Genomic DNA, 14,205 nt, shown 5'->3' with positions numbered 1-14,205 from the left:
ATGATTTTCATAAAAAGCTGTTCTCCCGGAAAACGCCAGGACCACACTACAAGTACTAGTTGCTAACAATACCGCTTTCGCCTAGCCACATCCACAACCGCTTACTAGATATTAGTAACCACTAAAAGCCAACTGTTATATAAACCAGAGCCTCTGTGCCTTTCCCTCGCAACTTGTTCATATCACTCTCCTTGTACGCAACTTGTACTACCCCATTTCACAACTCAGCCTTCATGGATCGCTTCTTTGCCCCAAACACTTCAGAGGCATTGGCCCACACCCATTTAACGTACGTTCAGTTCCTTTTTCGATTCTAGCATGATCTGATCTCTGTGTGGCATGCCAGCGAAAATTGGTTCACCTGGGACCAAGACCATCCTTCATTCAACGAGACCCTCGTTGCAGGATGTGCATCCTATCAAGCATTTACGCGCTACCTATCAGGTTCTGACTTATTCATCGTACCTCGGTCCCCTCGTGAGCTCGAAGGTGTTTTGTAAGCACCCCTTTATTCTTCGAACATTGCCCCATCTTATTCGCTTGCTTGTCAGGCGGCGTTACGCGTATGATAGCATACATAATGCCATAGCGGTCTCACGGCAAACTCTTCAAAGAGGTGGATACAGCCGAGTTAGTGGAACGCTATCTGTAATTGATTCCTAAGCTGACCCATTTGGCCTAGATGTGCTCCCTCGCAGAAAAGTCAATACGCGACGTTCTAAATACGAATGACAATGCAACTGTCTTACTCGATTTGCATACGCCTCAACCCGAGACTTTCACAGGACCGGACGTGACGCTGCCTAATTCAAACACCCGCATCAGGACTTAATGCCAGTTTCATCGCATCAGCTCGCTTTGTTCAACCTTTTATCCTCGGCTCCCCACTGATATTTTTTTCCACTGTGGCTTGCTGGGATCTTTGTTTTCGTTATCCTCTCGATCCGGTTATGTATACTTGCATCTGTAGCATTCCCCGCAACGACCTACCTTTACTATGCAGTCTGTATGTACTACTACAATTTAATCACTTCTCCATCATTTCCAACTTTGGTGGGTTTGCTATTCAGGGAATCCGACCACGTATGGTGCGCTATGATTATAATTCTGCCTCGTTTGGTATACTGACAGGTACATTTTAAAAGTGCATCCATATCCCGCAGCGTGTTACATTCCCCGCACTTCATGATTACTCACACAACCGACTATTTTTTGGCCGCCGACCAACGACGTAAGCGTCCGCTGACGCTTGTGTGAAAGCAATAGTCAAATCAATGCCTCGGAGCGACGGGCAGTGAGGTGTAAATTTATACAGTGCACAGCCTGGGGCTAGTCCATATTGCCAAATGGATCTTTTCGAGACTGGCAGTACCTGTGAGCTTGCCATCACCATCAGCAGCTACGTGTGAGGGGCCACGACTCCGGCGGCATGATTGATAATCGATATATTGATAATGTCTGAGCTGTACGGCACCTCGCCCGTATTGGAAGCTGAAATTTGTTTCAGTCTGCCACCGATCAACCCACGGCCGTGCAACGTTTGAACGGGAATTAATAACAGGTTAGCGCTTCTTCTACAAAAGAAAGTACACACCCCGTAGATAGGGCGGGGCGGCACATAGATACTCAAACCAGATGCACACGTTTATCAACTAGCACATCAGTCTGTGAAAATGGTTATCTCCTCATCAACTGTACGCGTTCGAACCTAGTTGGGCCTGTTCGAACGGGCACATGAGATGACAGCGGACATGACGTCTGAATGAGAAGAAGCGCTGTGACGCTATCAGTATCGCGAGATAACGTTGGTGAGTGTGACAGACTCCCCCGTAGGCTGGATCTTCATCAAACCTGTCCGACCCACAGCAGATGCACATGTTCAGGGAATTATCCAGCTCGTGCAGTACTGAATAGTTGATAGTTGTTATCTGTCGTTATCTGAGAGGCACCCTGAATTTCCATTGCCGTTGAACAGATTTACATAAATGTGAGTGAACACTACTGTGACTGTGCAGTACTAGTAAACGCAGCATGGTGAGTTTGGTTGTTACCGACACCGATCACTTGAAACATACGTGAATAGTGCTGTGCTCACAGCACATTTGCAAGCTTCTGCCGCGCCATCTCGATATCTTACCTTCTCGCGCCTTTCGCTCGATATAAATCTATCCTCTTCCTCGTCGGACTCCCGTTTGCCGATGGGTCGACCTTGAACGTAACCCGGATCCGGTAACGTAGTTGATATCCAAGCCGGAAAGAAAAAAAAACACGGTACTAGGAGGTACTAGTACGACCTACTAGATGTCCACGGGAGTTCGCGCCTTTTTGGCAAAACGGTTATTACTCCACATCGCACAAACAAACAAAATTAATTATTTGACAGTTCGATAGCGTGACATCGAAAGTACAACGTCTGCTAGTTTCTTTTTCGAAAATTGACGTGTTGAGTCCAGCGGAGAGTTACCGCGCAGAAAAGTGCATTTTCCCTAGAGTTCGCGCACTTTGTCACACTATGTCACACGTCTGCCGCAATGCCTTTTCACGCTCCGCAGAATTCGCACCGTTATAAATGTTGTGAAGTTGTGCATGTGTAAAGCATTTCGGCATTGCGGAGTTTTGATTACACAGTCTCTATGTAACGCTTTGGGCAGATTGTCACGTCTGGGGCTTATTTCTTTATCGCAGATGATCCTGACAAGCATGTGCCCCGAATAAATTTGTTTTAGTATTCTCTAATCATGTATATAACCATCTCACAATATTCCAGAATTATATGTGGAGATCTGACCTTTAGAGTGAGCCTTCTATGCCTCTCGCACTGATAAGTTGCCCATGGAACAAGATCTACTTCGATTTTCTTCAAAAAAAATATATGGCAGTGTGTATTATGTTTGGGCGAATCCAGATCTATCATGGATAAGGATTCTGTGCAGAATTGCGTGTGCTAGAGTCAATGCGCGGACTCTTGGGACACACGGACTCGTGGGACCATCTAGTATATCGAAGACTGTGAAGAACCGTGAGAACGTGAATGCGAAGCGATGAATGGTCCGGGCGTAAAGTATGGAACCCCTGCAAAAAACTGCGTTCTTACGTTAGCGTAACCGAATACGCTAGGCTACCTTTGAAACCAAAAGTTCAGAACGAACCAGGACCCCAGCGGTCCCTTATCCGGCAGACTTATCGCGCGAGACGCCTTAAGCCTTGAAGCTTTGAAGCTTGAGTGCCTGCATGAAGTATACAGCATCCACACTTGTTCACACGATAGTTTCCGAAGTGGAACGACTGCTTGTTACATGTGGCTGTAAGCGATTGTCATCCAGGCCAGGTTCGTGGCCCCAAATGCAGGGAGGAGGTTGACCCCGTATGCGAACATCGGTGCCAGTATGGATCGACATGAAGTCGTTGACTCGCCCGTAGCGCTTGCAGTGCCCGCGTTCAGGAACGTTATGCAAGTGCATAACGATACTTACAACGAGCAGAGACACCTTTTTTGGTTTACTTTAGTGAGTATATGCGGCGCCTTTCGTTCTATCGCGAAACCGTAGAGTGTCCAGGACGCGATATAGATATCACTGATGGTAAAAAAAGAGAATCATCGCATTGATGTCATGATTGAGCCTTTGATTCCGGCCAGGGTTACGCCTGAACGGAATGAGAAGGCTGTTTCTATGGATCAGGAGATCCGCAATGACCTGTCAACCTCGAAGGGTGATGCTGCCCCTGCATGCGAGTTATTAACGACCAATAGATGCTAGAAAGTGGATAGATTGAAGGTACCATATCGGTGGTTGTCTCCTAATAGGCTCACCTACAATGCCGGTGCCCCGCACGATAAGAATAACAGATATCCACCGATATAGAACACGAAGATACGAATAAATGTGGACTTGATAGCTCTGGGAGTCATTTTCCTCAGGTTCTGTGCCTCTCAAGCCGTAACCGCAACCAAATCGCTCCCGATGTGTGCAAGCACCGTAGTGGTTAACTTGCTCCAGAATCCAAGAAAGACCGCGAATTGATCATTGTGCACCGGGTAGACGATGCAGTTGCCCATGGGTCCGTTTGGTTGGCGCCAGTATCGGAATCCAATGCGATCATGTTTTGGGTTTCCTCCAAGATCGGCAATAATGCCAGGAAGAACCAAACCCACGAGGAATACGATCTTCAGGCCACTCATCCAAAACTCCGATTCTCCGAAAAATTGTATACCAAGCAAGTCCACAATGACAACTGGAGATGTCAATAGACGACTCGAGGAGATGTTGGCTCGACTCACCGAGAATGATATACAAGGCTACAAGTTCACTCGAATGAGTTTCAGGCCAACGTGTTGGATAGCGTTCGTACCTGTCCAGACCTCGATAGGCGCAATTGCATCACAATGCCAGCTGCATTGATCAAACCTGTGCCGATAGTCCCGCTTAGCTGCGTCTCGGTCAGTATGGCAGCGTGCTCTCGTGTGGGTCTTGTAGATCCTCCACATGAAAAAACTTCTCGTCCATGCGTTCAGTAGCGGACCAACTCAGGCGGCTGCCGGTCATGATAGTCTTGAGAGCGGGAATCACAATCACTGCAAAGATATTGAAAAAATGAACCACGCAAATATATTGCATCTCCTCGGAATCTCCTTGCATACAAATTGCCACATTCCTGTTGTAGGGGGTATACGACTAAAATAGCCAGGTATGCATGTGGTCACTGGTCAGTCAGGTGCGCTGGTTGGTGACAAGACTCGCAAGACAAATATACATACATAGATCACAACTTATGCTTGATTTCTTTCCTGGCAATCTTGCCGAAGCGCTCAGCAGGTATTCCGCTACTAAATCTTTCCGCTTGGGCATAACTCTCTCGCAGATTCACGGCGTGAAAGTTGTTCTTATCGTTCAAACCAGCTTTGATGAGGGTTTTGATGGCGAAAAGAGAGGCAGGGACTAAACCATCGAGTTCCTTCTTGAGATGTTGATGAACTGCAGAGTGGAATTCTTCTGTTGATTTCGATGGAAATATTTTGCTAAATCATCATCAGGATGGGGTAGGAAAAATCGGGTACGGGAACACGCACTTGACGAATCCACATTCAAGCATCTCTGATGCGCTAATCTTCTTATTAAGAAGGAGAACCTCGTTTGCCTTGGCGATACCCACTTGACAATATTATGAGAAAAAGTCATACGACAATGAATTCGCTTACTGCGGTTGACAAATGAAACACTAGCTCCTCCTTCCACCGCAATGCCTTGAAGAGTACATGTCTTCAGCGTGTATAGAAGAAAACAATCAAACGGGCGAACCTAGGAATGGGAAGCCGACATTCAACCAGGCTTCTGGTACGGCATATATGAAATCAAAGTTGCCAAGGAAAGCTACGGGAACCTATTTGAGATGACACGTATAACATTTATGGTGAACGTACCAGCTGCTATGCCTAACCTCGAGGTCGTCACTTGAGCCGCTTGCGAGACATTTAGAAAGAAGTTGCATACCCATCACCGGCCCATTCAGTGCTGCAACAAGGATTTTGCTGTGACTATAAATCTTTCGTGATAGGAATAGTCGGTCGGCAATACTATGAAAAAGTAAGGATTGCGACGTACGGCATGTGTGCAATCTGTGTTCGCGGCCACTACCCCATTGATGAGGCAATCCCTCATCGAGCGCTGAGTGGCCGGAGTGTTCGGATCGCTGCTTGTCGTGCGCTTCACGTCCGTGCCACTTTCCGAAACAAGCACTATAAGTAACGAAACGCTTGCTCCGTGGACTGCAAACTTACGCACAGAACCACTTCCCATTTGCTGTGCAAAGATGCAAAGATGAAAACTACTGCCACAAATTTGGAAACGTGGAAACTTGCTTACCTTTCCATACAGTTGCTACTACATCTTCTCTTTTATCAATGGCCCGTAAAGAGTTGGCAAATTCGTTATAGTCTGCGAGTCGATGGTTGCTCAGCCAGCGTGGTTTGCTCAAGCACACCACAAACCTTCTGGTGTCAGCGCATTCAGACGGTGAGGTTCATTCAAGGTTATCGTCGCGATACCCTGAGAAACGTTCACTGCAATTTTGCTTGCAGGCATGGTTAAGATGGTGTTTAAGAAGACGAGGATTATCACAAGGAGATGAAGGGACCTCTGCAATATGATAGTATTGCCTTGTGCATGGGGTGGATAACCGGTTATAACCGGCTTCTGTGCGCAAGGCGGTGGTCAAGCGGTCTAACCATAGGTAATTAGGCCCCCGACACCTAAGCTAGCGGAACGTCCCGCGGTCCTGACAATCTTCACTGTCGACGACAACCTCGCGATGATCTTGAATTAACTCGAACTGTCGCGTGTCCTTCGCCGCCCATACATCTAACTCCCAGATTGACTGCATATGCTTTATTCCCAATAGCTTTCAATCTCTCTCCTAATTTTTCTCAACTCGTCCCCGCAAACGGTTTGAATGACCATCATCAGTCTGCTTCTAATTCCGCCGCTCCGCTGCTTTCACTGACGACGGACGACACGAGCTAGCACCAATCCCCCACTTCCTAAAACCTGCTGCCATATCTTGTCTCCACACATTAGTGCGTGTCCGTGCATGTTGCAGTTGTGCGAACTGACACCTTCCTTTCAGCTCAAACCAATTGACATCGACCTCATCCGTCAACGAGCTATGAACGTGAACACTCTTCCATTCATGTTGTGGTATGCTTCACTATCCTTGCCTTTGCTGACTTCTCTCACAGGCACTGATCTTCATCACCTATTCGCAGTGCGACATCGAACGCTCAACACCAGGACACACCGACAAGCTACACCCAGAATTCATACCGTTCATCGCCCCCTTCACCTTTCGCAAACACTATCACTAATTGCACCCTCTAGCACTAATCCTAAATGCACCAACATTTTTTCTATACCAAATCACATCAAACTGTACTTTCCAGCACTCCCGCAACTTCCCAGTCATCCAACAGTCATTAGACTGGTTTAATTCCACTACTTGCTAGGTCTTGAGAGATGTTTTATTACTTTAGCTACCACCAACCAACTATTTTTGCCAGTTTTTGCTGTTCTCTCGTGATTCCAATTCTTTCTCCTCTCCAAATTAACATCATTTAATTTACTTCACTAAGGCAGCAAAGCCCTCCTCTGGCGACTCGCAGACATCTATCGTTGTGGGCAGAAATCGGGATACTTCAGGCTCTCTACGATGTCTAAGTCTGCCAGGAGGCCGTCCTTTCAATTTCCTTGTCGAAAATAGTGCAGCCGGCTTCGATCACATTTCGTTGGTTAGTATCTCATTCAACCGATCCCTTCATGACATCCTACTGACCGCTATCAGGAGCCATCATCTCTAGCATGTGAGCTTATTACAGGAGTAGCTTGAGACCGATTTTATAACTGTTCCATCCCTTGCAAGTTGCAAGTCTCCCGTGACGTCAGCTACGATCTCGGAGGTCCAGAATTTATCTCACTTGACAATATCAATAATGAGTTCGCTCGACTAGAAGACATTTGTGATGGGGAAGAACGATGCACGGAGAATTTGCCTTGGACTGGGATGCGATACGAAAGTAGAGCATTCGACTTTGCGAAACCATCGCATGTTGACGAGGGACTAGTAGTGCCGGCAACAGTGGTAGACGAGAGAATGGTTATGGAATTACAATGCAACTTGCAGGACTTGGACTCGTCATCTAGTGGTCTCATAGATTACTTGGAGTACCATCAAAAGTTTTCCTTGTGATATTCTTGCCACACTGGCAGAACATGGTTCTGCCCACCCCCGAGCCGGCCCCGGGGCCCGGATGTCACTCCTCAAAATCATCTTTACACTACAGATTAGGCTCCGTACGTCAGACTGATCATTAACGTTTAACTACAGATCCCTTTTCGGTTCGGAAACGACCGCAAAAAAAACTCGGTGAGTCGGTTTAGGGTTCCGATGTGCTGAAGGCCACGAGACTTGGGGCCTGAGGTCTAAAGCTTCCTACCCCCATTTAGTCCTCCCCCAACCGTAAAATACCAGTGGGTCATGGTCACTGGATGCAGCTGGCCGGTCATTGAACGCGGTTGCAGTCGTGTGACATATCTTTTCGCAGGTTCAAAACCGTTGACATCCCCGCCATTCCGAGTCTAGCGTTCCTCTTGCCCTAGCTGACAGACTCTTACTGCAGCAGGCGCTAAGAACGCGGTCCGCGTCTAGGCCAGTCGCCATTTCGGGATTACGTGAGGTGACAGTGTGACATTGTGCAGAACAGTTGATGCCGAACTACGAGCGGAGTGTTCAGCGCTCAGCGCTCGCTCAGCCTTGATAATCTTCCACTAAAGTGGAGTCGGGGAATGCAAATACGTCGACTATCGTTCTCCTTTCGGAATCATATAACACTAATACTAAGTACAAGTGATGGGTTGCTTTTTATTCGCACACTTATGTTATTCCACTACGTGATCTCTCGTTGTAGGTTATTGCAACGAAAGTCTTCTATTGGAAGTTGAAAGTAGCTTTGGCATCAGTAAACTCAGGTCCCAGCTTTGGAAACAACACTCACAGGCTCAGGCTCAGACACAGGGTCTATACCTTCGTCTCCTTCACCTCCTCACCACAAGATCAGGCTCCACTCCCCCACCTTCGCATTCATAGTCCAACGCTCCCTCCTCCCGTCCAGAACTCATATCTTTTATTCTACTTGTACGAAACATCATTTCTAGGCGCTCTGTCACATCTGCCTGGATTTTTTTTCAGTGTCAGGTGAGCATGCCGTTGAATTGTTATGAACTTTTTGCTTATTAACGGCAATCGTAGACATATTACGTGGAATGATAGGAAATCGACCCGCAGGATTTGAAATTTATGGTATCATTACGCGGGGTGCTGAGGCCCTGAGTACTTATGAGGTCCGTGACACTGTTTGATACTCTGCGTTCTATCGTGCTGAGGTGCCTTGAAGCAGTCAAAGATCTTTGACCGGTCGAACCTTGATTGGCATGGTGCTGTTGCTGAAGGCCTGATGAGTCACGCTTGACCCTGATTGGAATTGTTATATATTCTGCCTACCAGGCGCGGCGCCGTGCTCGATACTAGCGCCTCCATTCGACTCTGTTAAACATGGATCCACAAACCTTCATTCATCTCTCAACCCTCCTCCAGTCCCAGAACGTAAGTGACTCATTTGTTGACATCTTCGTTTCACTCATATCTATAATCTTGGCACTGGCAGTATTTTTTGGGTGCCATCATTTCGACCATAACAATCTCTCATAGCTAACAGGGTTTGCGCTAGCATCACTAATGGTTTCTTGGGTGCGTGTTCTTGCCGTTCGTCCAGTCGTCATTCATAATAATCTCGTCACAGGTCTACGATTGTTTCCTAACCTTGGACCAGGAGGTGATTTCATCTTTGCGAGATATGATAGCATGTCTATCGACAGGCTAATTGTTGTGGATAGGTATCTTTGATTCATCGGCCACGGTGGAGCAAAGGAAGTATTCTTTATATCATGACGAGATACATACCAGCCTCGATGCTCCCTGTACACTTATGCAGTGAGTCCAGATCGCATGCACTATCGTCAACTTGCAGCTAATCAGGATACTGAAGTGAACTATCTCCCAAATGAAAAAATTGTGGTGAGCATCAGTCGGAAACAGTGTCATGTGCCATCCTGAGGATTCGCCTATGTAGACTTGTGACATTCTACAGTCAATGTGGTATTGTAAGTATTGTAACGATAGAATTTGCCAGTCCCGCTTCAAGTTCCTCCCTCAGGTACTGTTGCATTGTGTATGGCTGGTGCAGAAGGTATCACAATGTTTATAGTGTATTCACGCAGAATACTCACAGGATCTCCAGGTATTTTCATCCTTCGTACCTATGCATTATGGGGACATAAGAGATTCATTCTGGGCCTTATGTTGTCAACGCTACTCGTGCGCATACAGTTGCGTTCCCGCATTCTGTACTCTGACACACCCCACTCCAGTGCCTGGCGATCTTGAACGTGGTAATAGCGCTGAAGGGTTGGAAACATTCGAAAAGTGAGTGTCTTGAAGAAGAGCCACATGTAAATCGCTCAATGTATACGACAGTCCACCTATCAGACATAGGTGGCGGTTGTCGCTCACTATCCCACAACACTAAGGCTGCATGTAATTGGTCACTTCTAGCAGCATTCGAACTTGGTGAGATCACAAAGCCATAAATGTAGTCGAGTCCTCACTTTTTGCCTCAGAGATCATGGTACTCACCATGATTCGTGTATATTGGGCATACCGCGAAAGAGGGTGTCTGCTGCTCGATATCCTTGTACAACACAACATTTTTTACTTCGGAACTGGGCTAAGCAAGTAGTACCTTCATGACTATCAAAACAGAATTAATTTTTCAATCCTAGCACTATCGGTGCTCAATATTTTAACCAATCAATGGCTACCGGTGTGTAGAAACCAGAATCCAACAACTCAATGTCGGCTGAGGGTCCTGATACTTTTTTGACGCAGTTTAACTCCTCAAATATGTTTGCAACATTTCAGATCGTCATGCATACGATCCTCGTGACTCGGATGCACCTACAGTTTTGCAACACCGTTCACCACTCCCCTGAGCCCGGAACCACATCACACTCTCGATTGACAAATATTGAACTTCAGACGCGTTCGCCTTCGCATTCGAATGCATGATGATTCGATGGAATGGATACATTTCATCTTCATTCAGACATTTTTTTCTGTTGTGTTGCAAAGAATCCGAGTTGTTGTTGGGCCATCAGGAACAAGTGACGGATGCAGGGTTGTATATAGTGCTTGCTAGACTAACGAGTAAGAGGTGCATAACATTGCTGGACTTTATGAACGAGGTTTCTCAGTCGAAAATTATCAGACGTCTCAGAATTGGAGCGCACGCAAAACTTGGATACTGAAAGAATCGACCACGACGTTAGATAAAAAAGGAGAATTTCAAACCAAACAAGCAAGTATCATTGACATTAATTATCGTCCTTCCACATCTGACTACCGTGACGGCAGACTAAGTACCTATAATCATAAGTACCCCACGATCCGTCGCTGTGCACAACCATTCAGGAAACAACATTGCGTCAATTTTCCGTCATTATTCCTATCATCGATCATATGCTGATGGCTGGAAGACAATCATGAATTCTAGAAAAGTAAGCATCGAAAACTGCTATCTCAATCACTATCTAATTCGCCAATTAGGACTAGCCGCATAAAGGGTTGCGTAAAGGGAAATCAAACCATAAGTAACTTCATAGATGCACTCACTGAGTATCTTACAACGGCCCTTGACCCTTTGTCGAAATGCTGTTTACAAGGGAAGCCGCAGCCGTCTGGCTTTTTCTTGCCTTTGAACGGGTCCTGACTGCACAGATACCTCTGTCGAGTTATACTCCTTCATCCTTTTACCCGGGGGCCGAAAATGATCTTGGACAATGGGTCCTTGACGAAGGACCTGCGGTGAACGCGACAGGACATCTGGTGTTCGAAACGGCCAATTCCCTGCTTCAACACTGGCCAAATACTCGTCATCGTATTGGTATGTTTGAGAATACTGAGCTTCAACAGATGGGTCGCGACTGATCATCTGCCTGCAGGTCATACAATAGTCCCAGGGACTGTTCCCGTGGGCACTCTCCTCTACCATGGAGCTATCACCGGTCCTCACTTACCGACCGCCCTGGATTGGGTGGCTGTAGAGCCAGATCACTCCGCATTTTTCTGCAAAGGGCCAATCGAAATAGGGTGCTGGCACCTCACCCTTGCAGTCACTCGGCCGATGAAAGTACTCTATTTTGACGGAAACAGCGCTGCGAAACTTCCTGAGGGCACTTTGGACACTCAAGATCTCGTGGCATGGTCGGAAATGAAACCCGAGTGGTTGTGGAATGAAGAGCGGCGTATAAAGGATCTGTGTAAATGGGGTGAGAAGTATGGCGTGAACGGCTTTGTGAGGTTCGTTGGATGTTGAGATGCGTGCGCGCGAATGCCTGATGCTGATTCGTGAGTCATAGGATGGAAATGAATTTGTGCGAATCCATACGTAGCTCCTTGGTGATTTGTTATTGACGACGGTCATAGTGAAATCATGATCTGCAACTTCACCTCTCATACGGAGATCGTCTCGTTTTTATATCTCGAGAACATTCGCATTCGCATCGGCACCAACCCGCCGCCAGAGGACCTCTATACTAGTGAGCGACTGTGTTCATGTTTTGAGGTAGATCTGATTTATTCTCGGACATCAGTGCATCGCACTTTTGAATTAACGCATTCTGCTTCATGGCGCGAAAATTACCCAGGAGAAACCCGGATTATGCTTGATTTTTCTAGGCTTGTCTCTTTCTACGACACCGCTCTTGTTCCATCCTTGGTGCCACGCCGTGTAGGCTTGGACCGGTGGGATCACCGAGTAGCAGGAATATCACCGGAGGATATAGAGAGCGTCCAAGACAGGCTAGCTCAAGCGTTAGCACGACCACCCGCGACCACTAGCGGCATTGACTGGAAAACGGTCTTGCGCGTGGTGGTCGATCGATATGCCAGCCGCTTGGAGTTCATACAGCACCTTTTGAACTTAACGTTGGACGATGGGACAATCTTTGACCACGCACAACAAATTCAGAGACGGTTACGCACCGTGCTTTTGCCCTACACTGTGTTTGCAGCTCTGCCCCCTAATACCTCCGTCACCGCCAATGCGACAAATTCATGGGCTGCGCCAGTTTTTCGGGAATGTGCTGCATCGCACACGGCCTCCATAGCGTCTCGTGGAACAACATTGACGCCCTCCGAACATTTACTCCTGCAGGCGGTGCGGGAAACTACGCATGAGATATGCCGCGTCGTCACGAAGATGTGGGCTTCCGGAATGAATTCTGGAGTCGACGCGTTTTATCCTCCGGAACAACGCCCTGAAGCTGATCACATACATACTCTCATAGGCGAATGGAAGGAGGATGTGACACAGTTAATCTCCTGGTTGGACTGGAGCGTGTGGGTGAAGTGTCGACCGGCCTGTGGTTTCGAGGTAACACAATCAAGTTGCTTGTTTGCGAAATGACTGACCTCGTCGTGTAGGAGATGTGCTATTTGCCTACTTGGCCGTTTGGGTTTGTCCGGAGTCCCGGGGCACCACTTCAAGCCCAATGGGACAACAGTGCTTCCTTATGGCCAGACCCAAACAATGGGGAATGGAAGAGACCACAGCCGAAGTGCATCAGACGGCGAGAGCCATATAGTTTTTAGGATACATGATTCACATCACTGCTGACATATACACGTCTTTTGTACAAAATTATTGCACTGGAATTCAAGCGCGCCGCGCGCGTGATTTATGTACTTTAACGAATGTTATCGTTCGAACGTTTTGATGCGTTGGCCCTTTACAATTGTGATTGTCAAACTCAAGTGACTCAAGTCTCACTCTCGTCTTTTACATCGACTCCCAGACCGACAAATGCATCTGGCGGTAACTCGTCGCATCTGAACAAACCAGCACGTCAGCTCGTGCTCGTCTTTTGCCAGATATTATAACACCAGAGATGCTGTAGTCCTGACATTCTGCAGCCATCTTGCTTTATAGCATGGTCAATTTAAATGACTCCTCAGATGTAAGCATATTGCTTACCACGTATGACGTCGTCTTGTCATGATTGGCCACCGCGGGCTGTTGTTCTTTATTTGGACCATTAGATATATAAACCTCGTCGCCCCTGTACACACATCTTTATCTTCTTACCGTACCGCCGAATCCATACGCTCATCCACGTTACCTCTGTCTGATCGACCGTTTAGTGTTAGCTGTCAACGTGACAGCTCTCCATCAGACCACGATCTCATTCGATGGTCTGACACCGGTGCACTCATAATGTGTAGTGATGCATTGGGCCTAGCCTGAGGCCCTTTGGGCCAAGCCCTCGTAGGCTAGGCCAAATGGGCCGCCTGAGCCGAGCCCGAGCCTGGCCTGAGTTTTGTCCAGGCCCGTCGATGCATCACCACCCGGGGCCATAAGTATTCTACATCGCAATTCAGGAAACAATATTGGGTCAATTTTCTATCATTATTCCTATCATCGATCATCTGATGGCTGGAAGACAATTCTAAATTATAGAAAATGAACATTGAAAACTGCTATCTCAACCGCTATCGAATTCGCCCATTAGGACTAGCCGCGGAAAGGGTTGCGTAAAGGAAATC

At 47.1% G+C, this 14,205-nt stretch overlaps 6 protein-coding genes across 6 annotated transcripts; 4 read left to right on the top strand and 2 right to left on the bottom strand.

Moving 5' to 3' along the window:
• The first annotated feature begins 25 nt into the window (after positions 1-25).
• On the top strand, positions 26-1,053 carry F5147DRAFT_700176 (uncharacterized protein). Its single transcript, XM_041437667.1, has 4 exons — positions 26-289; positions 347-496; positions 552-630; positions 683-1,053. The coding sequence occupies exons 1-4, from the start codon at positions 234-236 to the stop codon at positions 830-832; spliced, it is 435 nt and encodes a 144-aa protein (XP_041291840.1). The 5' UTR covers positions 26-233; the 3' UTR covers positions 833-1,053.
• A 2,791-nt stretch (positions 1,054-3,844) lies between these two features.
• On the bottom strand, positions 3,845-4,272 carry F5147DRAFT_225442 (uncharacterized protein). Its single transcript, XM_041428699.1, has one exon. The coding sequence runs from the start codon at positions 4,178-4,180 to the stop codon at positions 3,932-3,934; it is 249 nt and encodes an 82-aa protein (XP_041291839.1). The 5' UTR covers positions 4,181-4,272; the 3' UTR covers positions 3,845-3,931.
• Positions 4,273-4,584: 312 nt separating this feature from the next.
• F5147DRAFT_700161 (ClpP/crotonase-like domain-containing protein) lies at positions 4,585-6,226 on the bottom strand. The gene is made up of 11 exons (XM_041437666.1): positions 5,987-6,226; positions 5,862-5,933; positions 5,777-5,798; positions 5,601-5,718; positions 5,490-5,541; positions 5,420-5,431; positions 5,298-5,369; positions 5,198-5,242; positions 5,069-5,150; positions 4,757-5,017; positions 4,585-4,673 (listed from the first exon to the last, which is right to left on the bottom strand). Exons 1-10 carry the CDS (start codon positions 6,078-6,080, stop codon positions 4,762-4,764), a joined length of 825 nt encoding a protein of 274 aa, XP_041291838.1. The 5' UTR covers positions 6,081-6,226; the 3' UTR covers positions 4,585-4,673; positions 4,757-4,761.
• A 370-nt stretch (positions 6,227-6,596) lies between these two features.
• Positions 6,597-7,151, top strand: F5147DRAFT_225424 (uncharacterized protein). The gene has a single exon (XM_041428698.1). It carries the CDS (start codon positions 6,661-6,663, stop codon positions 6,979-6,981), a length of 321 nt encoding a protein of 106 aa, XP_041291837.1. The 5' UTR covers positions 6,597-6,660; the 3' UTR covers positions 6,982-7,151.
• A 1,670-nt stretch (positions 7,152-8,821) lies between these two features.
• On the top strand, positions 8,822-10,858 carry F5147DRAFT_225420 (uncharacterized protein). Its single transcript, XM_041428697.1, has 14 exons — positions 8,822-9,150; positions 9,212-9,221; positions 9,275-9,294; positions 9,347-9,379; positions 9,441-9,537; positions 9,593-9,621; positions 9,677-9,707; positions 9,761-9,793; positions 9,845-9,921; positions 9,975-10,029; positions 10,081-10,173; positions 10,224-10,334; positions 10,386-10,426; positions 10,492-10,858. Exons 1-14 carry the CDS (start codon positions 9,100-9,102, stop codon positions 10,669-10,671), a joined length of 861 nt encoding a protein of 286 aa, XP_041291836.1. The 5' UTR covers positions 8,822-9,099; the 3' UTR covers positions 10,672-10,858.
• Positions 10,859-11,010: 152 nt separating this feature from the next.
• On the top strand, positions 11,011-13,347 carry F5147DRAFT_761620 (uncharacterized protein). The gene is made up of 7 exons (XM_041440537.1): positions 11,011-11,159; positions 11,209-11,545; positions 11,604-11,961; positions 12,021-12,035; positions 12,088-12,200; positions 12,255-13,036; positions 13,087-13,347. Exons 2-7 carry the CDS (start codon positions 11,311-11,313, stop codon positions 13,252-13,254), a joined length of 1,671 nt encoding a protein of 556 aa, XP_041291835.1. The 5' UTR covers positions 11,011-11,159; positions 11,209-11,310; the 3' UTR covers positions 13,255-13,347.
• Positions 13,348-14,205: the final 858 nt, after the last annotated feature.

This window comes from Suillus discolor (assembly GCF_016758755.1).
Source record: "Suillus discolor strain FC423 chromosome Unknown F5147scaffold_34, whole genome shotgun sequence".
Taxonomy (NCBI): domain Eukaryota; kingdom Fungi; phylum Basidiomycota; class Agaricomycetes; order Boletales; family Suillaceae; genus Suillus; species Suillus discolor.
Note: the sequence above shows the minus strand (reverse complement) of the source record. Positions and strands in the feature narration are given on the sequence as shown.